General features: G+C 41.6%; 1 protein-coding gene across 4 annotated transcripts; it reads left to right on the top strand.

Annotated features, from left to right (window-relative positions):
- CD99 (CD99 molecule (Xg blood group)) lies at positions 1 to 27,294 on the top strand. 4 transcript variants are annotated; one of them, XM_032200526.1, is made up of 11 exons: positions 1 to 82; positions 16,988 to 17,023; positions 17,401 to 17,448; positions 17,921 to 17,953; positions 18,271 to 18,312; positions 19,752 to 19,787; positions 21,315 to 21,386; positions 22,307 to 22,348; positions 22,885 to 22,995; positions 23,828 to 23,884; positions 25,857 to 27,294. In XM_032200526.1, exons 1-11 carry the CDS (start codon positions 25 to 27, stop codon positions 25,880 to 25,882), a joined length of 561 nt encoding a protein of 186 aa, XP_032056417.1. In that variant the 5' UTR covers positions 1 to 24; the 3' UTR covers positions 25,883 to 27,294. The 4 variants fall into 4 exon arrangements, with proteins under 4 accessions (XP_032056417.1, XP_032056424.1, XP_032056410.1 ...); XM_032200533.1 differs by having other exon boundaries at positions 17,398 to 17,448; positions 23,831 to 23,884; XM_032200519.1 differs by having other exon boundaries at positions 17,398 to 17,448.

The following is a 27,294-nucleotide window of genomic DNA, read 5'->3' as shown; positions in this document are numbered from 1 at the left end:
GCGGGCGGGCGGCAGGCGGCAGCCATGCGGGGCGGCGGGCTTCTCCTGGCGGCGCTCCTCGCCCTCCTGGCACCTGGCAGAGGTGAGGAGCGGCTGGCGGGGTCCCCCTCTCCGCCCCGCCGGCGGATCGCGGCTTCCCTTCCCTTCCCTTCCCTTCCCTTCCCTTCCCTTCCCTTCCCTTCCCTTCCCTTCCCTTCCCTTCTCGCCCCGCAGCACCCTTCTTTTCCCTGCCTCGCCGTCGGGGCGCGGCGCTTTCCCCGTAGCCCGTAGCAGCCAGCAGCGGAGCTGTGGCTGTGGCAGCGGCTGCGGCTCGGCTTCCATTTTAGGCAAGCAGGCAGGCTGACAGTAACTTCGGGCAGCGGCTCCGTGCTGGCCAGGAAGCCTGCCAACCCGCTCTTTATGATTGCGATGGCAGAACAGCGGCGTAAAGCACGGCAGCGAGTTTTCTGAGAGCTGCTCGCGTCTGCAGCGAGTGTCTCGGGAGGGTGTCTGTGCCGTAGCGTGGTTGCATTTGAGCAAAAAACATTCAGTGAGTTCCCAGTGCTTCCCCCCCCCGCACACCACTTGGGACCTGATGGCCGGGCTCCTAAAGCTGGAAAATGCCGTGCAAACTGTCATTTCCCACTTCTTTCTAAGAAACTTTTTTTTCTCTACCTTCTTAGTAAGACCTAACGCTATGCCTAGGTGCACTCTTTCAAGTTCTCTGTAAAAGTACCGTTTCAAAGCTTAACTCTCGGTATCTCTTCACCGCGGGAGGGAAGGAAAAATACCTGTTCCTCGCTTTAGCTGGAAGCTGTAGGTATGGCAGGATGCTAGCTAAGCAATTCGGCTTCAAGCCTATATGAATGGAGTTGTACTGCTGTGGTCTTAGCTGTGAGGCTAGCAAATCCAGGCTCATGGAAAAATAGTGCCATTTTATAGTCACTGACTCTAAAACTTGGAGATGATTCATGCTGTTGACACTGAGATATCATCTTACTACTTATTTGGAAAATGCGCTTCTCTGCAAACAGTCCCCACAGTCCTGGACAGCAGGGTCTTTTTTGAGGCTCTTACAATGTGGAATTATTTGGAGTTGCTCAAAAACAGCACTTCTAAACGTACTGCCTAGCAGTTTGGAGGTGAATACAGGCTGTCCGGTTCCTGCTTCAGTGGAGGGCAGGTGTGCAAAACACAGCTTCAGGGGGTTTGCTTAGAATTCAGAAGAAACCGATGCTACTTTTTTTTTTTTTTTACAGATTGCTTCCAAAACTGAGGTTAATTTATCAGAGCACTGGCCAATTCTGGTAATATGAACCATATAAATAGATTATAATTAGTTTGGACACTTCTTCTTAAAGAAAACATACAAGAATTCAAGAACTGTCGAGAATGTCAGCCTGGGGAGGGTGGAGCCGCTCAGGAATTTCAGATGTGTGGTGGTGCAATTTTAGATTAAAGTAAAGGAAGGAGAGCCTGAATTGTATCCTTTTGAAAATTTGAATTTCTCTGCTGGTAGGCTGTCTGTAGTCTGAACTGACAGAACTGCTATAGAAAGCTAAGGATCTTACGCTGTGAGTTCAGCTGCCATGCAACTGTTTGGTTGTGACTAGTTCTCCTGGACTGCTGGCTTTCATAATTCAAGCCTGCAAGTCTATGGCCTTGAGAATAAGCTTGTATTGAGTCATATATTTTAGGCACATGAAAGCTGTCAGACTTCAAACAGTATTCAATGTGTGAATATTTGAGAGCTATTAAACAGTGGTGAACTTTGAACTTGCTTAAGGGCTTATGATTTTAACTGTGCAGTTGGTATGGAAGTGTCTTTTTTTTCACTTGCCAAATACAAACTCTGCAAATCAGGCAGAGCTGGAATTCAGATGTCATTGGGGCTGAATCCAGAGGAAGGGTGAACGTGAGGTTTTTGTATCATCGCTTTACATGTCCAGTCTAACAGCTTGCTACCGCTAGAAGCGGGATCTGTCCATTTCTCTCCCTCTGTGGTTGGTCTGGTGCCCATCAGAGCGATGATTCAGCTTGATGAGTCGGCAGATGACTAATGCTTCCTTGAGTCTGCTGCAGAGGGTTTGAGGGGTGGCAGAGCCAGCGCAAGGGAGGGGCAGGACTGAACATCAGGGTGGAAATGAAATGGGGGGGGCAGGGGAGGACGGAGACTTCCTGCTTGGGCTGGTCGTGGGGTTGGCTCAGCCATCTTAACTCTGCAAAAAAACACCAGGTTAGCCCAGTATCTAACTTCAGGCGTCTGGATTTCAGAATCCAGTGACAAGAAGTACTAGGTAACAGGATATCTGCACAATTTATGTGAAGAGCACAGAACCTTAGAAGGTGAATTAAAAAATAAAAATAAAAAAACCTTGCATGATGAGCAGCAGAAAACTACTAGAGCTTGCACGCAGACGGAAGGATCAGTTTCCCTTCTGTACTGCTGAAAGATCAAGACATACTAGGGCTTAGACTTGGGAATATGTGCCTGAAGTATTCTTCACAAGAATTGAGTACAGCTTGCTGATTGAAACACAGTAGCCACCAGAAATAGTTGTGGTAGTGAACACTAGGATATGAAGAAAATACGTGCTCAGAGCTGATGTATCAGTGTTGTAAGATCAGTAGCCTAAGGTAAATTACAGATGAAAATCCCTTCTTCCTAAGACTGCGGTAACTATAGGACTATGAGTAGAGGGAAAGAAATGGGTGTGTTCCTGATCTCTTGCTGGGGCAAGTCATTGTTGACAAGAATGACTGGTTTGTTGGTTGAATGGAGGCAAAATGAGTGATCTTGTGGATAGAGCACTCGTCTGGAGCAGGGACTGCTGGAGACTGATCTCTGCTTTGTGGTCTCTGCAGTTTGCCTTTTAAATATCATTAAAGGAATAAATTTTTCTTCCAATTAAACATTTTAGTAGCAGTGCTAGTGTGCATAAATTACAGCATGAATTTGAAAAGTGCAGCACATACTCTTCCATGTTTGTTTCCTCTAATTTGAGATGGGTAAGAGCTTTTTATGTGTTGTTATTTATATAAAATGGCCTCTGCATTGCTCCATCAAAATAATATCACTGCAACAATCTTTCAGCTTTCTGTAGTTAAAGTGCTGCAACTTGGCAAGAGTTAAGTGTGACTCAGCCTACTGCTGTCCAGCCAAGACCAATTTCAATATTTTCCTGATGTGACTCTGGTATGCGTGATGGGGTTGCCTGCACTTAAGAAAGGATTCGGAGTTAGCTCTTGCTATTGTGAACCTCACTCTGCACTAAACTTGTATTTCATCAAGTGACAGCTGTGTTAGTGAAATATTGTAATAATAGTAATCTTTATCAGTTAAGATCATCTTGACAGGGGCCAGCTTCTTTCAGTCAAACTGTTTTTCCCTGCTCTGGCACAGGAAACTCCTCTTCGCAGTCTAGTAAAAGTGTTTTGAGAGAGTGTCATCAGCAAAACAGTCTCAACTGAGGGAATTTTTACTTACTGTCAGTTAAAGCAAACTGGATCGTGGATTCAGGTATTGACACAAAGAATGAAACAAACGCTTAGGCTGTTCCCTTAGGCTCAACTTGAGCCCAGAATCTCTCACCCTCCTAGTCTCAAATGCCCTGGTTTTCGCTGGTTGCACTCAGTCTGTGCCTGTTCACCAGCATCTCCTTGCATCTCCCTGCCCTAGCGGATACTGCTGTTTAAGTGTATTTGAGCACATGGTGCTCCACAGGCCAGGGGAAGGTGTGACGGGTTGTTTCAGTGCTGACTGGACACGGCTGTGACCAGCACGGGGCAGGTCGTGGCCACCTCCCACGCAGGGCACCCCGCAGCCTTCTGCTGCTCGCACCCTGCCCAGGCCATGCCCAGTACATTCTTGAGAAATGTGTATCTAAGAGCTGTTTGGGCATGCACCTAACTCTAAGCTCTTCTTTTAACATCATCGTGACATTAATAGATGTTCATTGCTAAATTTACCCTACCTCCCTTCTGTTGTGTTAAAAGGTAAGGAAGTTTGGCAGGCCCCAAGCCCCTCTGCCTTCCTTGCAGCTTGTCCTCAGCTATCAGGTGGGCTGGGGGCAGCTGGGCCTAGGTTGTGAGTGGTGACCAGCTCGGCACTAAAGCCCAGGTGTATTCAATATATTGATTTACCATGATCATGGATGCACAAGTAGCATGATACACGTTCAGTCTAGTAGATTAATGACTGGTGTAGTTAATTGAAGCAACAGGAGTACAGGTTCTTTTGAATTGCTGGTGATAAAAACCCTCTCTACAAAGCATGTGCAAATACCAGGAACATGACTAACACAGCCAGCTACATATAAGTTATCTTTACAGGGAATGGTAGGTTTCCCAGGGAAGCACTCAGTATAACTGAGGATTCAAATCTCATCCAGTAGGTGTCCCTATGGGGGAAAAGAGATTCAGCCCATTGACTGATCCCGGAAGTCAGAAGTGTCCTCCTTACTTGTCTACGATGTTAGCTCCCGAACACTTTTTTTTTTCTTGAGGTATTTTTATACCATTTTCTTACTTTTAGGTGGAGCTTGAATGACTGCAGTCATACGTACCTTCCTTACGATTGGTAGAACATTTTCTATTTTTTTCTTTAAAAGTATAGGCTCAGAAATTTTGGGTGCATGCTCACAGAGGGGTGGCTCCACCTTGGAGGAGGGTAGCCTTTGTGACAGAGGTGTGTTTTGGCATTATAGTGAGCAGAGTTCACCGAGAGGACATAATTTTGCTATTAGTTTGGGTCAGGGCTGGCCATGTAATCTCTCAGTTCTATAGTAGCAGCAGGTTCCCCATCCCTGCAGTGACAGCACAGAGCCTGGCCGTGGTGTCTTTGCTCCACCCTCCATGCTATTTCTCTTAGAGTCTGCACACCAAGCGCCCCTGGTGTTGCCAATACCTAAGGCTTCAGGTTATGTAGCCAAGGGGATCCAGGGACAGATTCCTTGCATATCTGCCACATCTCACGCTGGAAGTTTCCTCAATGCTGAACCTTCTCTGGAGATGTAACCATACCTTTAATCACAATAAGTCACCTCCAGCAACTGTTCCACACCTTCAGAGAAGGCAATAAGAATTAGTCCTGTAACAATGGGCATGTACACTCCCTAAAATCTTCCCCTTCCCAGCCTTTGCTCTCTGAGAACCAGATGGTAGGCCTTAACATCACAGTCTGAGCATGGACCCATCACAAACTCCGAGCCTTGTCCATACAGTCTGGGTTGGGTTAATGTCACAGATGTCTGAATGCTACCTACAGACTTCAGGTCTTGTATCTGCAGAATGCACAGAATAGTTTATGAGGTAAAATAATCCTATTTATCATATGCAACAGTATATTTCGTTATCTCATTTTCAAAGGCCACCTAGTAGGTAAACCCAGGTCCTCAAGCAATAAGGATCCCTTCCTTCTGGATCTTATCTGCTGCAGGGGAAGAAACATGAATGTCTGTCTCAGTCCTAATGTCCCCAGGGCTGGCTGGTACTGTATCACCCTGAGGAATTTGAGGTATCTAATTTTCTGCAGGGCTGCTATGGCAGGTTCCTGCCTTTATCTGAATTATCCGTGCAGCTTCCTAGAGATGAGGTTCCCTTTCCCTGGAGCACAGTTTTAAGCAAGCCATTGTACTGGTGTACCTTGCCAGATGCCTGGGGATTATAGGGAATACGATGCACCCGCTCTGCTCCATGACCTTCCTCTCATTCTTGGACTGCTGTGTTCGTGAAATGCCTGCTGATACTTGATGCTAGCCTAGGCTGCATTCTGTGATGCCAGCAAGTGTGTTTATTTCTTGTAGCGTGCTGCCTACATTTTCTTTCCAAGCGGAAAAACCTCTAGCAACCCATCACTAGCTTTGCCACAGTGAGAACACAGTACCAGACAATGTTCCTGGAGGAAAGGGGCCGATCTGCTTGCCAGGCTTCTCCAGACTTTCCTCCCTCCCAGCACACATACTGGTTCGCCATTCATACTTCCCAAGCGTGTTGTGTTCCACAGATCTCACCCTGCCTGCATTACGACTTCCTGAGACAAGCCCAAGCTTTGGTCTCTGCCCCAGCAGGGTGCCCTGCCCGGTGCTCCTGGCTCCTGCACAGACCCCGGGGCAGGCACTGGCTCATTTCTTAGCTTTCACCTTCCAGTCTGACAGGAGTTTCACAGGTCCTGCACTTCCAACTTGTTAACACCTCATTTGCACACCCCTGCCCATATGCAGTGGGCACAGCACTTCCACCACAAACACCACCACACATTCCCAATGCCAGAATCAAGGCTCCTTCTGGAGCCAGAGGGTCACTACAGTATCTCTCACCCTGAGCTGTGCCGTGTCCTGGTGCTGCCCGTGTTCTCTGCTGGTTCCTTTGGAGGGCCAAACAGTCTCAACTCTGGAAACTTTTATTTAATTTAACTTCCTGCAAGTTACCACACACATCTTATCATGGTTTTGGGTACTGAGAAAAATTCGGCAGTGTTGTCCCTGCTCACGAACTGTGAAGCTACAGCACTGAGTCACTCTTTCTGCAGACCTAGGGCCAATACTGCAAAAAGCTAGTAGTTGGAAGTTTGCTTGTCATGGTAAGAGCTAGTTCTGTTTGCTTTTCCATTTAAAAAACAACAAACAAACCCTCTTGCTTTCTCAACCTTGCACACTAGCTTCTCTGGCTCACAGACTGTAATCTGGGAAAGATTTCCCAGCTTGCTACAGGAAAGCACATTTTTCACCTGTTGAAAATAAAATTGTTGCAGGGATACTATACACAGACGTCTTCTAGACTGATTTATCCTTTGGCATTTGATGTGACTGGGGAGCCCGGAAGAGCAGGATCTAAAAGATTTTCTTTGAAGAGTTCCAAAAAGTCATAAAAGAATTTTTTGTGATGGTGCACACTTAGTTCGTGGTGGCATAAGGCATGCTTATAATACCTTCTCCAGATATAGAACGATTCATTTAAAATCTATAATTAACACACCAAATTCAGGAATTATGCTAACATATTTTGGGGAAAAGATCATTTTAAATGTGTTTAAAATAAGAACCAATTTAAATTTAAGTCAGGTTTCAGCACAAAACATCATTGTTTTGTGCAACAAATCCTACTAAAACTATGTAACAAATCCTGTTTATGTTTTTTTTTTTTATACAGATTTCAGTCATCTGGGAAGGGTACACATGCTATAAACATCTAAGAAATAGCGTCTTTAACTGTACTGATAAAAGGAAAGCTATTGACTGGTGCTGCTGTTAATTAGCTGCAGATGTTAATTCAGTTCTGCTTTCCCCATGGTTTAACTCCTGTAAGACTCCTGTTAGGCCCCCGATTTCTTACAAATTTTTCACAAGAAATAGTATTTGTATCTTAGTGTGTGTAAAGTTTCTGAGCTGAAGAGTTTTCATCCAGGTAAAATCAAACTTCTGTAGGATAGCAGTTGTTCTTTCATCAGTTAATGTTATGTATTGAGGTACAAGTTAACCTTTCCGTGAAGTGACTTTTTTAAAAACATCTATAGTTGTCACTGGTGAAAGTTTTAGTGGTAAAAATTTACTCAGATTTTAATTACAAAACTGTCTTTGTAATTTTTTTTTTTTTTTTGCCTAACCACAGAAAATATTGTTTGCATCTTTTGCTTGTGAAGAATTGCAGTATTCTGAAGGAAAGAAACAAGTGAAAAATCGGTTAAACTGATATTTTCATGAGAGCAAATCCTGCAAGTCTGGTAATATGCTGGTAGTATCATTGGTTTACAGATACATGCCACAAAAATTAAATCTTGTATCTGGAAAAAATGGAGCAAGAGTATTGAAATTTGTGTTTTTTTTTCCCACCGTTTTCTCCCTGTGATTTGGCATAAAATCTTTATCCTGTATGAAGAGGGAAAGGGCTAGTGGTGATAGCAGTAGCAGTGTGAGGTGGTGAACAGAAAATCAGTGAGGCAAGTGTGGCATGGATAAGGTAGTTTTTAGTAGGCCTTGTGGGCTTTCTGGACGGCTCTGGAGGCACACAAGTCCATCTTAAGCTTAGAAACAAGAAGTTTCAGGGAAGGGTTTGGGGAAGCTATGTAGGAGGATTTTGGAGAAGGTTATCCGTTTTGATATTCTTTCAGTCTTCTGTTTCGTCCCTTGCTTCCTTGTCCCATGCTGGATTGTATTTTCCCTCTTTCATGCCAGAAATCTCTTCCTGCCGCTGTGTTTCTCAATACATCTCAGAGGCTAAGCATCTTGGGATTGAATCCCGAATTCAGTAGCTATTTCAGCAACTATTCCCTGCCCTCTGCCTCCCCAAAATATTGCAGAGGTGCCTGTCACATAGCCATAGCTAATGTATTTCTGTCAGAGATCTCCCTACTCGTCTTACCCGATGGCTTTAACTTCTGATTTACAAGACTCCTTCCCCCTCAGCTTTCACAAAAAGTTCCAGCTTTTCTTCTTCCCATTTTGGCCTTTTGTAAAGGCCAGGTCTTTACTGTGCAGATTAAGCAGAAATGTGGACCTTTTTTCCTCCAAAAAAAACTTTAGGCAAGAGCTGTGTTGTGAAACATGTGGCTGTAGTGAGCTGACAACTTCATTGCACCCAGGCCTCTCTGATTGTCTCTTCTTCCCCTTCCCTGCCCACTGCTCCTTCTTCTCCTTTCCCTCAGGTGTTGCTGCTGCATCTTTGTCACTGCCTCCCCTGGCAGCCCCATGCTGGCACTGCTCCCATCAGCAAACAGTTCTTCCATACACTCCTATTGCTCTCCTGGGTTGTCTTGAAATGACTAAATGTACAGTGCAGATTAAAGTCTAGCATATGTAACAGCCCCCTGCGAGGGCTAACATTAGGATATAAAATCCACTTAGTGCTGGAAGGTGGCGTAGAAACAAGGGATGGTGAAACGATTTCCCAGGGTGGACGTGGAGGATTTGTGATAAATGTTTTTGTCTAAATATAGCAAAGCAGAAGTGCTTCCACCAGATGCGCTTGAGCTAGAGATGCCAAAGGTTTTATTCTGAACGCATTTCACATGTTTTACTGAGCACATGAACACATCAGACCTACTGTGTCTCAAGAAAGTAGCCTTGGTATGAAAAGAAAGGTTATCTCATTGCTGAAGTAACAACAATGAGGGATGGAAAGTAAAAAGATAAATCTGTTTTTGACAGGAAACCAGAAGAAAACCTCATTGAGAAAGATCATACGCCATAATACAGGCCTGCTGGTTGCCACTGAGCTGAATTCCATATTTGTTTTCTTATCTACCCATTTTAGGTAACAAAACCTAGTCACACTGACCTCTGTGTGCATGGCTATCCTTCTGCAGTATTTTTAGGTAGCAGTTTTGTGGCGTTAAGACTGTTACTCAAAAAAAAACCAAAATAAACCTTCTCCTCCAGTGTTCCTCGTCACCCAGGGAAGCCGGCTGGTGTCAGTCACATCACTCATCTGGTGGCTGAACCTAGTCCTGCATCTTCCCAAGCCAACGCTGGGATGGCACAATGCAGTGCAAATCACAAAGCCCTGTCTTACTTAATTGTCATTTATCACAGTTCTATCTCAACACCTTAATAGTAAATATTTACAGGAAGAAAAGTGTCCTCGGTGCTTTTGAAACGCTTTAAGCTTTGGCATTTGACCAGGCCCCTGTAGGTTTTGTTTTAAAATGAGCTGAGTGGTGCCAGAAATGATTCAGTCTCAGAGCAGCAGATTAAAATATGAGTTGAGTCATTGCAAACCACAGCACTGGGGCTGTTTCCCTCTCTCTCCATCTTACCCACAGGAAACCCAAATTGTAAAATGCAATGTCTTTCTCTTCTGCCTTTCAGCAAAAACCATAGTAGCTATTTTTAAAGCATGCATAGTTCTTGAAAAATCTTTTTAGTCATAATTGAGCAAGCCACAATGAAAAAAAGTCTATAAAAGCAGAGTCTATTTTTCTGTTCAGTTAATGTTTCTGATTAGCTTACACATTTTGTTTGGACTTAGCTACTGGTATAGAAACTGTACCGAACTGGTAGGAGTTCTGGTGAAAAAAGTGAAAGAGAAATAAGCTGTGAAATAAGTTGTCAGCTTGTACTCAGCTCTGGTGAGGCCGCACCTCGAGTACTGTGTTCAGTTTTGGGCCCCTCGCTACAAGAAGGACATGGAGGTGCTTGAGTGGGTGCAGAGAAGGGCGACGAAGCTGGTGAGGGGCCTGGAGAACAAGTCCTACGAGGAGCGGCTGAGGGAGCTGGGCTTGTTCAGCCTGGAGAAGAGGAGGCTCAGGGGCGACCTTATAGCTCTCTATAGGTACCTCAAGGGAGGCTGTAGCGAGGTGGGGGTTGGCCTGTTCTCCCACGTGCCTGGTGACAGGACGAGGGGGAATGGGCTTAAGTTGAGCCAGGGGAGTTTTAGGTTAGATGTTAGGAAGAACTTCTTCACTGAAAGGGTTGTGAGGCACTGGAACAGGCTGCCCAGGGAAGTGGTGGAGTCACCATCCCTGGAAGCCTTCAAAAGACGTTTAGATGTAGAGCTTAGGGATATGGTTTAGTGGAGGGCTGTTAGCGTTAGGTTGGAGGTTGGACTCGATGACCTTGAGGTCTCTTCCAACCTAGAAAATTCTGTGATTCTGTGATTCTTGCAGGTGTCAGCAGACCTAAAATGTTCCTGCTTACAGTGGAGCCATCATTTCAGTGAACTTCTGTAAAATACAAGTGTTCTTGGCTGACTTGGGTGTACACCACCAGTGTGTATTTCAAATTTCATTTTAAAGAATTTTTTTAATGAAAGGCCAAGTTCTGGTTTGGAGATTTGTTAATTATAAGTTATGATATAGATTCTTTTTCCTCGATAAGAGTGAAGATTATTTACCACTCTTTAACTGTTGAGGTTTTGGAATTTTTAGTTAACTGGCTGCCAGATCACAAATCTTGGCTTCCTTCCTGTGCTAAAATTGAACATCATCTTCCATTCAATGAAGATTTCCCTAACCTGTCTGCAGCTGAGCCTCGCTGCTGCAGCTCTTTTTCCCTCTGAGCCCTCTCCAGGACTGTGCTTTTTCCCTTTCTGCCCTGACCCCACTCCAGGAAGCCACTGGAGGTGCAAAGTATAAGCAAATACGGGTGTAGATAAACAAAACAATGGCTGGCTTTGTTCCTAGGTGATTCCTGACTGCTTGGTGGAGGGAAGCCTCCAATCAATCACCTGACATGCTTTATAGCTGGAAAAAGTGTGCTGCTGAGTACTGAGATGAACAGGGGAAGCACATGGCTTCTGAAGTCACGGCAGATTGCATGGTTGTCCTGAAGGTACTTTTCCCTTCCTCTGTACGAGACTGCGAAGGGTGCTGGAGTACACAGATGCATGTAAAGTTTTTCAGTGCAAAGAGAAATTGGAGTGTTGTTATCTGAATAGTTGTGTAGATAAACCTCTGGTGATAAAATAACATTAAGTTACTTGATGTCAATTTTAGCTGCTTTCATGAGAACCAATGATTTTATTAAATTACAGAATACTGATGAGTTAGCATCTTGCTTGAGTAAAATAGTTTTCTTAAATTTGAGACTAATCATTTGGTTTACCTCCATCTTAGTTTTTCTAGTCTGTTTAACTTATTTTTTGGCGATAGCTGTGGGCAGAGTTATCACGGCGAGGCGTAATATTCATCAGCACGGAGCGTCAGCCTGGTGTGGGTGCCCTTCCCAGCCTCACAGTGTCTTATTTCCATCACTGTGTGTATTGCTCCATGGTTTTCAAAGTACAGTTTTGGCTGCCTGTGACATGTTCTGTGTTTTGAAGGACGTGCTTCAGACTTTGGTTGACGATGGAAAGGCTCCTGCCAAAAGCTGTTGAAGCTATTGCTAGATTTAAGTGCAGAAATCCTCAAGAAGTAAGATGACTTTGGAAGAGGTGCTTGCATACTGAATATGACCTTTGCAGAATAAACCTGCGCCTTGTGGTGGGAACGCAGCTGGTTATGGAAAGGTAAGCTATGTGACTAGTAGCTGCAAGGCTCGTCAGCTTTGTGACTCTCTATGGCACAGCCTGAACCTTGAAGCTGTAGGCTGTGAGCAACGTGTACTTCAAGGATTTTGGTTTCTTTGCCTTAGTAAAGAAAACAAAACACTAAAGGCATTGCTTAGCCAGGACAGAGTTTCAAAAGTGGCCAAAGGGGAAGTGGTTGCCTAGTGCCCACAGTGCTTGGTTTTGGTGAGATTTGGGGGCAGAGATTTGCGGGTGAGATTTGCTCTGTTTCCAGAGACTGCTTCTGAGTCTAGTTTAGGTTTCTGCCTACTAACTTTGTGCAGTGAAGCAGCGCTTTTCAATTCTGATCCAAACAAAGAATTGCAGGGGGACCGAGTGATTTATCTGGCTGGCAGCTGCCTGAGGTCTGCAGAGCAGGAATTTGGTCCAGCGACTAGAACTGACCCAAGTCACAGAACTGTGGGACAGCTGAGCCTGGAGGGCACCTCTGGAGATAGTGATTGAGATGCTGAACATCTGCTTTTATCTGCACGGGATGGATTCACGGGGGTTCCTAGACCTTTTGTAACTATTCTGTAGTTCGTTCTTACCTCATCTCTTTTCTGGATAAGCAGCTCATCATTTGGCAGGACTGTGGCCATTGTGTTAATTCTCCAGCTTTGTGGTTTACCCAGTTCTTCTGCACATTTTCTGCTAATTTAGAGCTATTTATTCCGTCCTCTTACTCCCACATCAAATCCTCCCTGGAAAACTCTGCTTTAAAGCTGATGTTTAGAGCCCCATTGTACTTTCATACTTTTGGATGGCTGTCCAAAATTAAACGTGATAGTTATTAGTCTTATGCATATTTTTGAAGAGGAAATGAGTATTTTTATTGGTTGCTCTGGAGCCTTAGCTGACTTTATTCCAGGCAGAAACATTAGCAACTGCTCCAGATGTGCAGAAAGACAACACTCCCTAAATGGAGAAAATTGTTGTTGCTTTTTGGCTGATTTGCAGATGTTATTTGTGTTTAGACTGTATTTGTGTTAGGTGGGAGAGGGCTTTTTTCTTCTGAACAGAACTTCCTGCAAAGATTTTTTATTTCCTGTGGCTCTAAATGTCTGTCTGGTAAAAAATAAATGTGAAAAGCAGCATTGGTAGGTGGATACTTACAGGAGGAGCTGGAGTTGACACTGACCATGTGGGATTTAATTCCAGGAGAGCGCTGCCTGGCAGTGGGAGTAAACATCCCCTCTGCGCTGCTGTTGCAGAGGGACATTGCCTGCAAACCTCTGCCCTAGCGGGGAGGAGTGATGTGGTTGTGAGCTCATTCCTCCACCCGCAGCGAGTGGTCTTCGTGTTCCAGGCTCTCCATTTCAAGCCTCAGAGGCATTTCTTGCAGTTACATTCTGAGAACAGTGTCACTTTTTTGACATTTTCAAAAATTTTTGTGATTCACTTGCATCTCTTCTTCACCGAGAGGGTGGTCATGCACTGGAACGGGCTCCCCAGGGATGTAGTCACAGCACCAAGCCTGCTGGAGTTTAAGAAGCATTTGGATTGTGCTCTTAGTCACATGGTCTGAATTTTTGGGTTGACCTGTGTGGTGCCAGGAGTTGGACTTGATGATCCTTGTGGGTCCCTTCCAACCTGTGATATTCTGTGATTGTAACTAATGCTGGTGGGGCAAAAATTGATTCAGACTCAAGCTTAAAAAGGGGTTTCATGGCTATCCTCTCATGTTTGAAGTGTTTCATGAGCAAGGTTCTGTCTGTTGGCCTTCCTGCTTTTTCTCTGACTTCTGATATGGTTAGGTGTTGAATATTAATACTTCTTCTGTTTTAAGTCCCCCAAGGAGAACATGTGCGGGACATGAGAGTGTAAATTCCCGTTTCCACATTGGAAGCCGGAAAAGCTGCGTTTAGTCTGGTTTCCTGAATTTATGCACGTGTGGCTACCAGCACCCCCGTCCTCCAAGATCCACGTGCCATGGCCTCATGAACACGACCGTTTTTGCAGGTGTCATGAAGAGCAGCAGCTAGGCAGCAGGACAGAGCTGAACTGAGGCCAGGGAAGGAGCAGCAGGTAGCATCCAGCGGTGGGGCAGGGACGAGCTCGCTGCTGCCATCTGGTCGGTGCCAGCTGCAGCGTGCAGGGGCGCTGGGGAGACAGGGGAAATCTCTGCCTTCCAGGGGAAGGAGGAAAACACGGGCGCTTCTATGAGAACAAAATTCATGCCGACTGCTGCTTATGTAAGAAAGTGTGTGGTGATTCATCCCAAGTCCCTTGTCTGGGTGTGTTGCCACACATTACTCAGGGAGGAACTTCCCCAGCTCAAGGCCCCTGTCAGCTCCTGCAGTGCTACATAAATTTGAGTAATTCTGCAGCAGTAAATATCTGGGAGCACTAGTGGGTCTTTGCAGGACTCCTGTTTTCGTAGCTGTTTGGCTCTCTTGAGTACCTTCTAGCTCATCAGAGCAACCACAAGCTTTTGAAAAGCTGAAGTACCTTATCTCGTGTAAAGGTGAAGTATTTCACCTTCTCTTTTACCTGCTTTTTCCCTCCATCTGACACAAAACCTGTGAAAGGAGCTGACTCTTCTCATGATATCCTGGTATTTGAACTGTGGACATGGAAGGAAAATGGTGCGGACACTTCTGAGATGTTCTTGAATCTTCTCATGCCCCTAGGAGCTAGAAATACCTGCTGTATTGTGCTAATCAGCTTTATTGGCAATTAAACTTGTTTAGACTAAACAAAATGCACATAAGCTCAGTTACTGTAGGTGTGGCTTAAACCTCTTAAGAGTGCAGCATACTATTGCTGATTTTTTTCTTCTTGGATCAGGCTGCTACCTTTAATCTAGTTCTGTATCTGTATTTGCACTGTCTCATTGTTTCTTCCCTTAAACCAGCCGAGTCCTTGGTTCTGGGCCTCCTTCAGTTCAGGTTATTTGAACTGTTCCTCTGGTTAGCCCCACCAGTACTAAACGCTGAGTGAGTGCAGTCATAAAAGCAAGAGATTTAAAGACATACGAAGGATTGTTATGAACAATGGATAAACAAACTTCTTCTCTGCTCCAGGTGTTTTCTGAATACCTTTTTCTTTCTGAAAGAAGGAATTTTCTTTCTTTGGCGTGTTTTTTCTTGTTAATATGGAGGTTTCTTGCTATAGTCTAAGCAAAGGGGTGACTCCTGAGCTGAGATTTGTGTCAAGTAGTTTGGGTCTGGTCATTTTACTGAGGCTTTAAGGTGTTGCAAGATAATGTAGGTTTCAGATAAATGACTTGCAAATATTTTGTCTTCTGTGAAATGATTTTTCATGAACTAAGTATCAAAAAGAGCTTATAGTCTCGATCTGGAGTGAAGAAAATGAAGTAAACTAACTTTTTTTTTTTTCTTTTTTAAACTCATGATCTTTACCTCATGACTTTATCTAGGGGGTTCTAAAGTCACGTAGTTGATCCACTACCATAAAGCCATGAGTTGCCTCTGTCTGTTTCCTTGAAAGGACGGGGCACGGCCCAGGCAGTGCTACCTCCCCACCTGGTTGTGAGCAAGGTGATAATAATCCATTTGGATGTTACAGCATGCAAATTACTGCTTAGATTTCAGTTCTTGCTATAGCAGTTCAGTTGCCTGAATTGAAGACTACCTTGAAGGGTGTTTCTGGAAGTTGTCATTCCATGTTTCCATATTAAAAATAAAATAAAGGATCTAAGATTCATTTCTTCTGTGAAAACAGCATTAAAAGTGCAGTTATTTGAGAAAGAAAAGAGATTTCAATTTTGACCTCAGCTGAGGTAAATGATGCCACCACATATATGGGCATCCCTCAGTCTCGTGACTTGTCCTTGTCTTAGTGTGGCCTGTCCTGTAAGCAGAAGGAACATTTTGCTTGCAATTGTTTTTTTTAATTCCCTTCTTCAGACTTTGCAGTAGCCAGTGATGATTCCCTTTCTGTAGCTGTCTTCTTAGTTGCAGGAAAAGCCATGCACATCAGTGAGTGCTTTATGTGTATATATTCTGAATTAAGTTAGATGTGGTGGAATTAAGGTTTGTTCTGGGTGGCTTGATACTCAATAGGTAAAAATACTCCCAGTTTCTTTGTGTCTCGAGCAGAAAATTTGGATGTCTTGCTTCACCATCCGCCATAGATCTTCATGCCTTTTCCTTTTGCTGTGCCTCAGTGAGAGTATGAATGATGAACTGTCTGAAATATCCCAAGCATTTGTTTTAGTGTCAGTTTATCATACAAGCCTCCGCTGCCAAGATCACATTACTATATACATGCTGGGAAACCAGTTTGTAGCACGAACGCCCTGAGTAAGTGTGTTGCAGTTGGCTGGTTGAGCAGCAGTAGCTCTAGCAATTGACCTAATATAGCAAAAGAAATGTTATTTTCCTAATGGCTGAAAATGAAACTTAATCTAGCTGGAGCAGAGAGACCACGGTGGTGACAGCTGTCTTTTAGGAAGCTGAAGAGACTGCTCAAGGTTACCTATGCTAATAACTTAATCATCTTCACTACTTTTGACCTTTGTTAGGGGAAAAAGATAAGTCTTCTAAAACCATGAAAATCTGTTTTTAATGCCGAAGTATTAAATCCTTACCTAATCATATCACTTTCACACCAGCCTTTGTTCTCCATTGCTCTTCTTCACAGTTGGATATTGTAAATTACTGTGAATTGGAGCTGTAACCCTGCTCATTTTGTGGCTTAGGGGAAAGAAGGATGGGAAAGAATATGCAGTGAATGGCACTAAGAAGGCATGCAATAGCAGTGGCAAGAAAAAAAAAGGATAAGTACATTATATTAACTGTAGGAGTAGGTTGTGGTGCTCTGGACCCTTTCTATAGCAACAATTTTTAGCACTGTTCCTTTTTTTGTGGGGGGGTGGTGGCCTGGAGAAATAGAGAAGGATATCTGTCTTTAGCTCTGATTCAAAAACATCCTTCTCGTCTGACGCAGGAAACAGAAAACATACTTCAAGAAAGATCAAAGGCATGTTTACAACCATAGTAACTGTTGATTTTGAGTAAGAAAAAAGTGTTAATACTGTGATTTTGTTTTCATATGTTTATAGGCAATGACGATGACTTCAGGTTAGAAGATGCATTTGGCAAGTATTACACTCTTGCAATTTTTTTTAATTTTTTTTTGGGGGGGGGAGGGCAGGAAAATAGTGGCTGTCCCTCTGATGGTTTCTGAATATCACTGCATGACTGAGCGTGACAGTGTCCCCACATACAGTTTGTTTAAACCTCAGTAGAACAATTCAGCTACATTGGGTCAAAATGGTGACCACCTAGAATTGAAATTTATTTTTGGGAACACTCAGATTCATCTTGAGAGGAAAACATCTTGCTGTATAGGTTTGATCTTGTGCTTTCCATTGTATAGACATGGGCTTAAATTTGTCCTGTATGTATCTTCCTAATAGTGTAGGAAATTGTTTTTCAACATTTTTTTTCCCACCCCTCTATCTGTCTTTAGCAGTACCTTCAGAGAAACCTCTTCCAACTCGGAAGGCACCATCAGACAATGGTGAGATCCAACTGCCCTCTAATACCTTTTACTGTGAAGTCAAGTATAACTGTATATACTAATTTGAGACTGAATTTTTCAGTTTAGTGGCCAACAAAGTTGTGATATTTCTGAAAAGGAAAGTAATTCCCTAATAGCAAAAAGAGTTCTACATTTTAGACTCTTCTGCTAATGCTTTTACAGAGATAAATAGTTTGATATTATAAGTTTAAAGGCCCTTTGAAAATTCCTTTCATTGGCTTTCATCTGCATGCTTCAAGCTTGCTCAACTTGAACTAGCTGTTGGGATATCCCATGTGGTTTAGCAGCTAATGGACTCATAACTCTGTGATGCTCTTCTGTGGGCCGCTGTTGAATGAGCATGCCATTATATTCTTGGTGAAAACATTGTGGTGAGCGTTTTGTGTAAAAAATAGTCTAAAACTAGTTCAATTTTCACCTTACACTTAAAATGTCCCTTATTTCTTTGTAGATGGGTTTAGCTTGGAAGATGCTCTTCAGCCTGGTAAGTATCATGTTTTCCTGGGTACTGCTCAGTGGTATTTAATGTAATGTCTATCCATCCTGTATTACCTAAATGTAATAATGGCATTGAGTTGACTGAAGTAATAGATTACAGATGAAAATAATTGCAGTCCAGTTGTGTTTATTTCATTTTACTGGTCTGGATCACAAAGCTGCATATATTTCACACATTTCTTTAACAAGTCTTACTTGTTTCATTGCTGTGTCTTCACTAGATGGCACTAAGTCCATAAATAATTACTTATGGAAGTAGCATTTAAATCTGAATTAATCCATTTTAACTCTGTTTGTCTATAGGTGACCCCAAGCCAGGTCCGCCTGCAAAGCCTAGAGACTCTGGTAAGACTTCTAGCACAAATGCCTGAATTGTGACATGTTTTCACTATCCCAGTTAAACTTCTAATTACTCTTTTTTAATTGTTTTTGATGAATGTCAGGTGTTGGTTTGGATGAACACTAAGAAGTGAGGAAAAATTGGCTTGCAAATAAGCTTTGCATCTGCCTTGACATTTTATAAGAAAACCTGTTGAGTCACTTTTCTTTCACTCAGTTGGTTTAAAAAAAAAAAAAAAAAGTCTAGTTAAACAGGTAATGCCCAGTAGCTCTTTGGGTACCATCACTAGATCTGTTGCACTGTGGTACCTAACACAACATTACAGTCCTAGGACAGTAGCACTTTCTGCTGATCAGTTTGATTTAGCCCTTCAAAGTTTTCTCTCTGCTAAAGCAGCCTGTTTCCGAACCCTGACACTTGAAAACAGGTGGCTATTTGAGAAACAACTAGATGAGTGAATCAGATGGTAAGGCAAGTGAAGAGAGAGGATCTTTTATTGAATTGGAAGCTGAAGTTGAGGTCTTAAAATTGTGCTCTAGAGGTGCCAGCCTTTTTGCACTGAATATGCAGAGAGCCTAAGGAGACCTGATCTGATTTGTGCTAGAGCTAGGAGGAGGCAAGACCATGCTACATCGAATAGAAGCACTATACAGAAGATACCGGCCTCTGGGTGGAGTCAGCTGTTGGTCAAAACACAGTTTTAGAAAACTACTGCTGGTGTGTTAATTTAATGTGGGTAACAAAGACTGTGACCAAACAGCACAGAAGTATTTATTAAGATCCTTTATTCTCCTGTTTTGTTGCAAGCAAAGTGAAGTGTCATTGTAGGGACCATATTAATAGTTATATAATGTGGATCTTTTCATGCTTTTGTTTGTTTGTTATTTTGTTGAACTACAAATCTGGTAGTTCTAAAAGTGACAATAGCTAAGTAATGTGTATTTAGTAGAAAAAAATTTAAAAGTTCAGCATTTGAAATCAGACTTGCAAACCAAAATGCTGCATAAGACTTAGTGAATTGTACTGCATATGTTCAGGCATAACAAGGGTCTGACATATAGGCTAATGTAGCAGAAACTCTGTTAATTGCATCAACTTAAAGTACAGTCTTTAATGTAAAATAACCAAACAAATAACAGCATTAGCTTATGAAAGGAAAAAAAAATTACGGGGGGGTGACTGACATAATTTACGAGTCAGATAGTCCCACTGCTTTTGGTTTCTTCACACTAGTTAAGTTTGGTCACTTTATTCCAACTCTGTGTATGTGACCCCAGCCAGCTCTGCCTGCAAAAATCCTAGAAACACTGTCAAAACTGTCCAAAGAGAAATTTCTGAACAGTAGCATTTGTTAATCTTTCCTCGTCCCTTTCAAAGTTACTGTATTATAATCTGCTTTTGATCTCTCAATGTTTTTTTTTCTAAATATCTCGTTTGTGTGTAGATAACCCGAAGCCAGGTTCACCTGCTAGAGACTCTGGTAAGACTTCCGGCGCAAATGCCCAAATCATTAAATGTTTTTACTATCCCAGTTAAACTTCCACTAATTACTCTTTTTTTAATAGTTTTCAATTTATGTCAGGTGTTGGTTTGCATGAAAACTTAGAAGTGAGGAAAAATTGGCTTGCTAATAAGCTTTGCAGCTGTCTCGACATTCCATAACAAATATGTTGAGTCACTTTTCTTTTACTTAAAAGTGGGAAGGAGGAAGGAAGGTGAGGACAGAGTGTACGTGTTCGGGGCATTGTTGTTGTTAGGTGCCTGTGGTGGAGCATCTATGTTATTAGATTGACTCCTTTCATCTTCACGAACTGAATCTGCACTAATCTTGCTAAAGCAAGTAGGAATAACTACATGTGATTTGTATTCTTAAAGTATCTAAAATAAAAGTAAAGCAAAGTGTTGCTTTTTTAGTTATTTTTAAAGGCCCTAAGTTGAGAAATAGGTTTCTTAATTCATCTCTTAATACATATTTCTTAATTCTTACATTCAGTTAAGAAATAAATTTCTTAACTCAGAATACAGAAATACAATCCTTTCATGTTTGAAAGGTATGTTTAAAACACATGCCCTTCCCCGCCTATTGTGCTTTAGAGGTTTTCTCTGTCTTTGCCTATCTCCAAACAAAACACATTCATGGGCCTCAACTACGCTGATACTGTTACCCAGGAATGTGGCAATATTTCTCACCTGGAACACAAACCCTGGTTCTTGCTCCTTCCCCTGCCTGATTTACAGCAGATACTTGTACGCAGGTTTTGCATGCCTCAGTACAGTGCTTTTGCCAGATAATAAAACATCCTCTGGTCTGATGGTTTTAGCTTTGTGGTTTGAAACATCTTTGCTTTCCATAAGCTAAAGATTCATTTGACCGCAGAGGGAAGAAGGAGATCTCCAGGCTCCATGAGTTGAGGTCCAGTGAGAGTGGAAATGGACTGGTTCAGTGTCCTGCAATAAATCAGAGAAGAGAATTAAATTTGAATCTTCCCGTTCTCAGGCAAATACTGCAGCCACCGGACTGTGGCATAGTGAACTCTTTCCTTTAGCTACTGTGTTGTACAGGTTCAAAGGATGGGTTGTGACTTAGAAACCTAACCTTAGAAATACATTCACACCTGCAGCCTTGAACAGAAATGTTCCTTTCCTGTCCACACCCTTTCTCTGCTTTATCAAGATACATGTAGTGAGGCTTGGGCCATTCCACTAAAGTAGCCTACAGAGGTTCTTCCTTGTTTAGCAAGTAATATTTGTGCATTAATACCTGCTCTTGGACGCTGGCCTCTCTTTTGTTCAGGAAGTCAGGCAGCAGTGGTGCTTCAAAACTGTATAGTGCTGAGCTGAAACGTCTCTAGAGTGGGAGGGCTTTTGCAAGGTGAACACATAACCATGACGCTGAGCCCAGAACTGCCAAGGACTCAGTGGAATGAACTAGAGAAAACTTGCATGTCATCGTGTCTTTCCACTGAACCTAGAACACATAAGATAATATCGTTTTTACTTTTTATAGGCAGCTTTGATGATACGGATCTATACAATGGTGATTTACCAAGAGGAGGAGGTGGCGGCGGTGGTGGCAGTGGTAAGATAGTAGTTTGTGTTTTTTATTGACCCCATGGTTACATGAGCTTTTGAAGAAAGCTTATTTACAAGCTCTAATTTCTAACACCTTTGGTTTTCATATCAGAGCTATAACAGCTGACCTTCCAGTTCAAAGGCAATGTGTTCTGTCCCTGCCAAAAAAATACACAGATAATTAAGAGGATCTAGGAACCTTCAGTAATTTTTACTGTAATATTAAGAAAGGTAAGTTTTAAAACTGAGATGCAGAGGTGTTATTCGTTTCAAAATTCACCACAAATATAGTTCTTAAAGGCACCTGAGTGATTTTTTCAGATCTTATGTAAAATACTCTTAATTTTTTTTTAGTTCCTGTGGTTAAGAAGCCCAGGGGTGGGCTAGAAGGTGGTCCATCTTGTTTTTCTCAAAGATTTCACCTGCCCAACAGGATGAATTAATCCTTAGACTTTCAAGTGACGTAGAGTATATTTACACAGAGTGATACATTAACCATTTAATACCTTATCAACCTTGATCTAAATAAGCTGCCATGTCTAAATGTTATGGTACATCTCAGTACAGAGATGGTCATTGGGACCATCCTGCACTATTGGTCATCATGCCCTGCGTGCATGACTGCACTTTCACCACTTCTAAGACAGAGTTAACACCACTGGTGGTGGGCAAGTTGATTAAACTTCACAGATGGGCTGCCCTCATTTTGCAGCAGTACTGAGCGCCCAAGGTTGAAGTTGATGTAACCATGATCTGTGCTTTGAAAACAGAAAGTTTGAATGCCAGAGAGCTTAATATTGTATGGATAAAATATTTTTTTTTCCATCATCAAATGGCTTCTAACTTTGTGTGATGAATTAAAAAAAAAAACGTGATGTAACTGTTCTTTAGACATATAATAACTAAACGTTTTGTTCATCCTTGTAGGACAAAAGGACTCAGGTCCAAATAAGGTTGAAGATGGTGAGGGTAAGTGCATGAATTTCTGTGTATGGTGTCTGTATATCTTAAGCTTGTTTTCTGGCCTTTTCTTTGTTGCTAATATTCTGCGAGAGTACTCACTGCTGGCAGTGGATTTCAGCTTCAGAACTCTGTGGAATCTAGAATTCACCTTCAAGCTCTGCTTTTATAAATCTATGAAATCTCTGTTGGAAATGATTCCAAGTTTTAAAATCTCAGAGGTGCTGGTGCAGTGACTGCATGCATATACATGTAACTTATATTTGGCCATGAAAAGGGTAATTTTTTTAATTTTTATTTTTGAAATAGTGGAACTTGTAACAGCCATGCTGAAGTTGCTTAACAATAGGCACTACTAAGAAATTAATAACTATAAAATCAAAGGAACTACTTTTCGTTATTCACAAAGAGAAAAAGTTGATTACTACGCTTTCCTACAATTTCATGTTTATTGGTTTTTAAGTGTTCATGGGATTTACTTTGAGCCAATACAAGTTTGACATAACTTTCAATTCTAAAATAATATCTGTAAAACTCTCTTTCAGCTTCTCAGGGAGCAATAGCTGGAATTGTAAGCGCTGTCGTTGCTACTGTAATTGGAGCAGTGTCTAGTTTCATTGCTTATCAAAAGAAGAAACTTTGTTTCAAACAAAGTGGTAAGTTTTCTAAACTATGTTGTGTTTTTTTTTTTTTATAGACCCTTTTATAGAGTTTTTTTTTTCTGTTTTGTATTTTATATGGGAGCTAGAAATTGAGTTTTTGCATCAGGTAGTTTTAATAGCTTGGTGAATTTGTGTTCACAGGGAGTAACCTCTCTTTCTAGTCATCTAAGACAGGGAGTCTGAAGAATGCCTTGCCCAAATCGTAGAATTTCAAAAGCAGGCAGCCTTAGGACTCTGTATTCCTTAAAATAAAACCACCCCCTGCTAAAGAATGAGCAGGAGAGATTGCAAGAAAACATTTCTTCAAGGAAAATTGTGTGGAGATTGCGGATTACAGATTATTTTCATGCTGGAAAGTACCTTGTCATTTCTAACTTGGAAATCTTGCCTTTGTGTCTTCACAAGATGTTTACCCATACATTAGGTTTTTGACAACTACCTTGGATATTCATCCCCTTTTTTCTGCAGTGGTCTATTCATCACACAATACTTCCTTTTCACCTAAATAAGATAGAATTTAGGCAGTACTGTAGGTAATACGTGGGACAGAAGCTTTGTTTTTGTCTTTTCTAGTCTTTTGGAATGGTTGGTGAAGGGAGAGGACAGAACAGCAACCCAAAGAAGCACTGATGTTTCCGAATTTGGGAAGTTTGAAAGCTGAGCAACATAGAATCATAGAAGCATCTATGATATACATTAAAATTAATAGGATCTTAACTAGTATCAGTAGCCCGTTTTCTTCAGTGCTATTTCTTCCCTCAAATTATCTCTTTTCAACAGTAACTTTGAAGAGAATTTCAGTGCTAAGCATCTGTTTGTTTCCCAGCAGATGAAGAGAATGTGAATATGGATAGCCATAGGGGAGCGCAATCTGAGCCACCTGGTAAGAGAAGAATCTAGATGGAAGACCAAATTTTTGGTGGGGATCCTATTAAATACACTTTGTTGACATTTAACATTATGAAGAAAATTACTTGTGCTGTTTTTTATGTTATTTTTTTTCCCTGTTGTTGTTGTTTACAAAACAAATGTTTGTAATTACCAGTACAACTAACTTAGCACCAGGTCAAGATTTCAAGTCTGATTATATGGCCATTCTTCTCTAGTTCTTTTCTTTTTTGAAAAGATGATTTTTTTATTTTTTTTTCCTTGAGGAGTCTCTGAAATACGGGAGCTTAGAGAAAGTTAAGAAGAATTGACTTTTCTCTCTAAAAGTATTATTAAAGACACTTATGAGAACATGACTGCTCCTTTAGTGTTTTACATAACTACAATTAGCTGACAAGTATTTCATTAGCATATGTTGCATCTGATTGGGATCTGTTACCTTGTTTTATATTAAACTCATAGAGAACTCTGCATGAATGCACATTAGGAAAGGTTAATAGCATTTGGGCAGAGAGAAAACTACACTGAAGGCAAGGAGGACTGAACTTAGAAGCATGTTGTTTTAACTAAAACATTCTGCTTTGAATAGAAATTATTGTATATGAGAGTTATCAAATAACAAATCTGTGTATAACAAGCTGTGACAGCTGAGGAAAAATCTATGAAGCCAACAAAAAGCCTAACAACCTCACCCTTCCAGATATGGTTGGCGTTGCCCTGAGCTGATGGAACAGATGATTAAATCTATGAAAGCCATAGATTTGAAGGAAGCAGTGTAGATGAAAACTCAGCTTTCTAGCCCTTGTGACTGGTCAGTGAAGGAACAGGCAATACAACCTCATGCCGAAGTTTGATGAGTATCTTTCAAATACTGAACACTGAAAACTCAAATTAGTATAAATTTGCAATATTGTTTAATTTAAGCCCAGCAGAACCAGTTCTATTTTCTTATACTTTTTTTTTTTTTTAAAAAAAAAAAAAGGTAGTCATTTGTATGGGTTTACTGGCTAATGATCCTCTTTATGAACATTTTTCCTTAAAGCTGTTAAATATATTAAACTGTCAAGGAAAAAGCATTAGCTGGTAGCTGGCTGTTGAAGTCAGGACAGGAGATAAGTAGATATCCTCAGTTCAGCCATGTGCTAGTAAGACAAGTAATACTCTTCAAAAAACAAAGGCAGTTAACATAGGGTTTGGAATCAAGATATGCTGAAACTTTGGGCGAGTTTCATCAGAACACCAGATCAGATGATGCATACTGTAACAAATGAAGTCAAGCCTGGGATGTTACCATAAATAATTACTCCTGCCTACATTTTTATGTCAACCTGTTATATCCCAGATTTCATATTTGTATTATATTTTGTAGGCAAACGTGAGCATGTTTTGTGCCAAGGAACTAACCAATCGTGCACAGCATGGTGCGGCTGCTGATCTAAGTTTAGGGAGTCAGCAGCCATTATCTTTGCTTTTGGTAATGTAGTGTTGATGTAGCTACCTGGATTCTGGGTTGAAGCAGTCCTGCGTTAAGCCAGGCCAAATGGCAAAGGGGGACAAGTTTGTGTTTTTAAAATTTTATGTGGACTTATCTTGGACTTCCTGAAAATGTAGATTGCCTGGGTAAGTCTGTTTCCATTAGATATGCAGACAGTACTACATCTCATTTTTACATCTGTAAAACTGCAAATCTAAAACTTCATGTTGGATTGTTCGAACTGTAAGTGTAGGTGGTAGCTACACGGATCTAGTAGGATGTGGTTACTTGTGTGAGAAATATGGGATGCAGTATCCCTTGTTATGCAGGGCACTGGCTTTTCAGAGTTAAGTCTCTGCTTCCCTGAATTTATCTCAGTTTCAAATGCCTACTGAAAATGTCTGTTGTCCACATATACTGTTACATAGTATTATGCACCTTGCATTGTATACTAATTTAGTGTACTAACCTTGAGTTGTTTCTGTCTTTGTAGTTCAGCGCACGCTTCTGGGGAACTAAGAGAAATCATGATGAAGAACAGACCATTGAAACTGGATAGGGAGCCTGAAAAAAAAAAAAAAAGGAAGCAAAAAAAAAGCATAATGTAAACAGCAGAGTCTGAAGCTGCGTGAGAAAACAGTCCATGTTTGAAACATTTTAGGAAGCATGACTTAGACCTGAGTACTTCTGTATGGCTACCCCGTGAAGCAATGTTGCACATCAATATATGGCCTTAATGACAGGAGTGGAGAGTGATGTTGTTCTTTCCTTTACTCCTGTGACAAATGGGTGTGCCTCAAGTGCATTCAGTATGTTTTACTTTTCTTTACCTTTCCAAAAACAATAAGCAATTAATGATTTGTTATGTCATATCTTTAGGCAGTGTAAATGTTTTTTTGTTTGTTTTGTTTTGTTTTTATTTTAAATCCTGTATAAAGTCAATGTACCAACCAACAAAAGTGGTTTATGTTGTGGGCACCTGAAAGCAAATGAAATGGCTCGTTTTGTGTGGATAATGGATCTCAGTGTGGGTGCTGCTGATACAATCTGTGTAGCTGCCTTGGTCAGCCACTAAGGAAATGATAATTGTTTTTGAGCATCCAAAAGACAAAAAATCAGAGTTTTGTTTTTGCTTTTTTTTTTTTCCATTTCATCTGTCTGGTACAGATTCAGAACAAACAAACTAGTCCACCCAGACCCTTCATCCTTTCTGGCTCTTCTTCTTGCTTAGCAACTACTGAGCTGGTCAGATGTGGAAAAAAGCCTGATTGACAAACTAGAGCCATAATTGGATTTTGTACAACTTGTGAGATTGAGGTTTGGCAACTCTCTGGACAGTTGTGAATGAAGTACTGGGGAGTGGGGATTAACATCATCACGCTTGCATAAGCAAAATTTTAAGAGAAAATACTTTGAATGCAGATGGCTCATAATGCACTTAGAAGGCAAAAACAGTACTTCGATTCAGAAATAAAGAATGACAAGACTGACCAGAGCAACCCAGCCTCGCTCCACAAGCATCCACTGAACATACATGTGAAGAATGCTTTTGGATTCGTGAAGGATTGCCATCGGGATGAAGGGCCATGATTACATCCTCAGTTGAAAGCACGTGTGAAGTTTGCTGTGGCTTCTGAAAGCCACAGGGAGTTTTCAAGGATCTATGGAAACATGGGAAACTGTGCACTTCATAACAGCTAAAGGACTGAGTCTGAAATAATAACTAGTTCCGTCTGGATGGAATAGTCCAACCAGTTCTGTTGGCTTTCATTCTAAGTGGTTCCAATTTTCATGCAATTTTACTGTATGTCTTACTAATATGCTTCAGCCACCTGGCAGAGTTCTAGAGAAAGAAGATATTCCATTGAATATCTTAGAAGTCATTGTGAATTTGGATATTAAACATGCACATCTGTGCATTCAAATATGAA

The sequence above is a fragment of the Aythya fuligula genome, chromosome 1, assembly GCF_009819795.1.
Source record: "Aythya fuligula isolate bAytFul2 chromosome 1, bAytFul2.pri, whole genome shotgun sequence".
NCBI classification, from domain to species: Eukaryota; Metazoa; Chordata; class Aves; order Anseriformes; family Anatidae; genus Aythya; species Aythya fuligula.
Note: the sequence above shows the minus strand (reverse complement) of the source record. Positions and strands in the feature narration are given on the sequence as shown.

Excerpts from the sequence above, each read along its gene's own strand:
- CD99 (XM_032200519.1), top strand. The coding sequence starts at position 25 with ATGCGGGGCGGCGGGCTTCTCCTGGCGGCGCTCCTCGCCCTCCTGGCA. Across the intron at positions 17,954-18,270 it reads GGAAGATGCTCTTCAGCCTG|GTGACCCCAAGCCAGGTCCG; the intron begins GTAAGTATCATG and ends GTTTGTCTATAG. Across the intron at positions 19,788-21,314 it reads TTCACCTGCTAGAGACTCTG|GCAGCTTTGATGATACGGAT; the intron begins GTAAGACTTCCG and ends TACTTTTTATAG.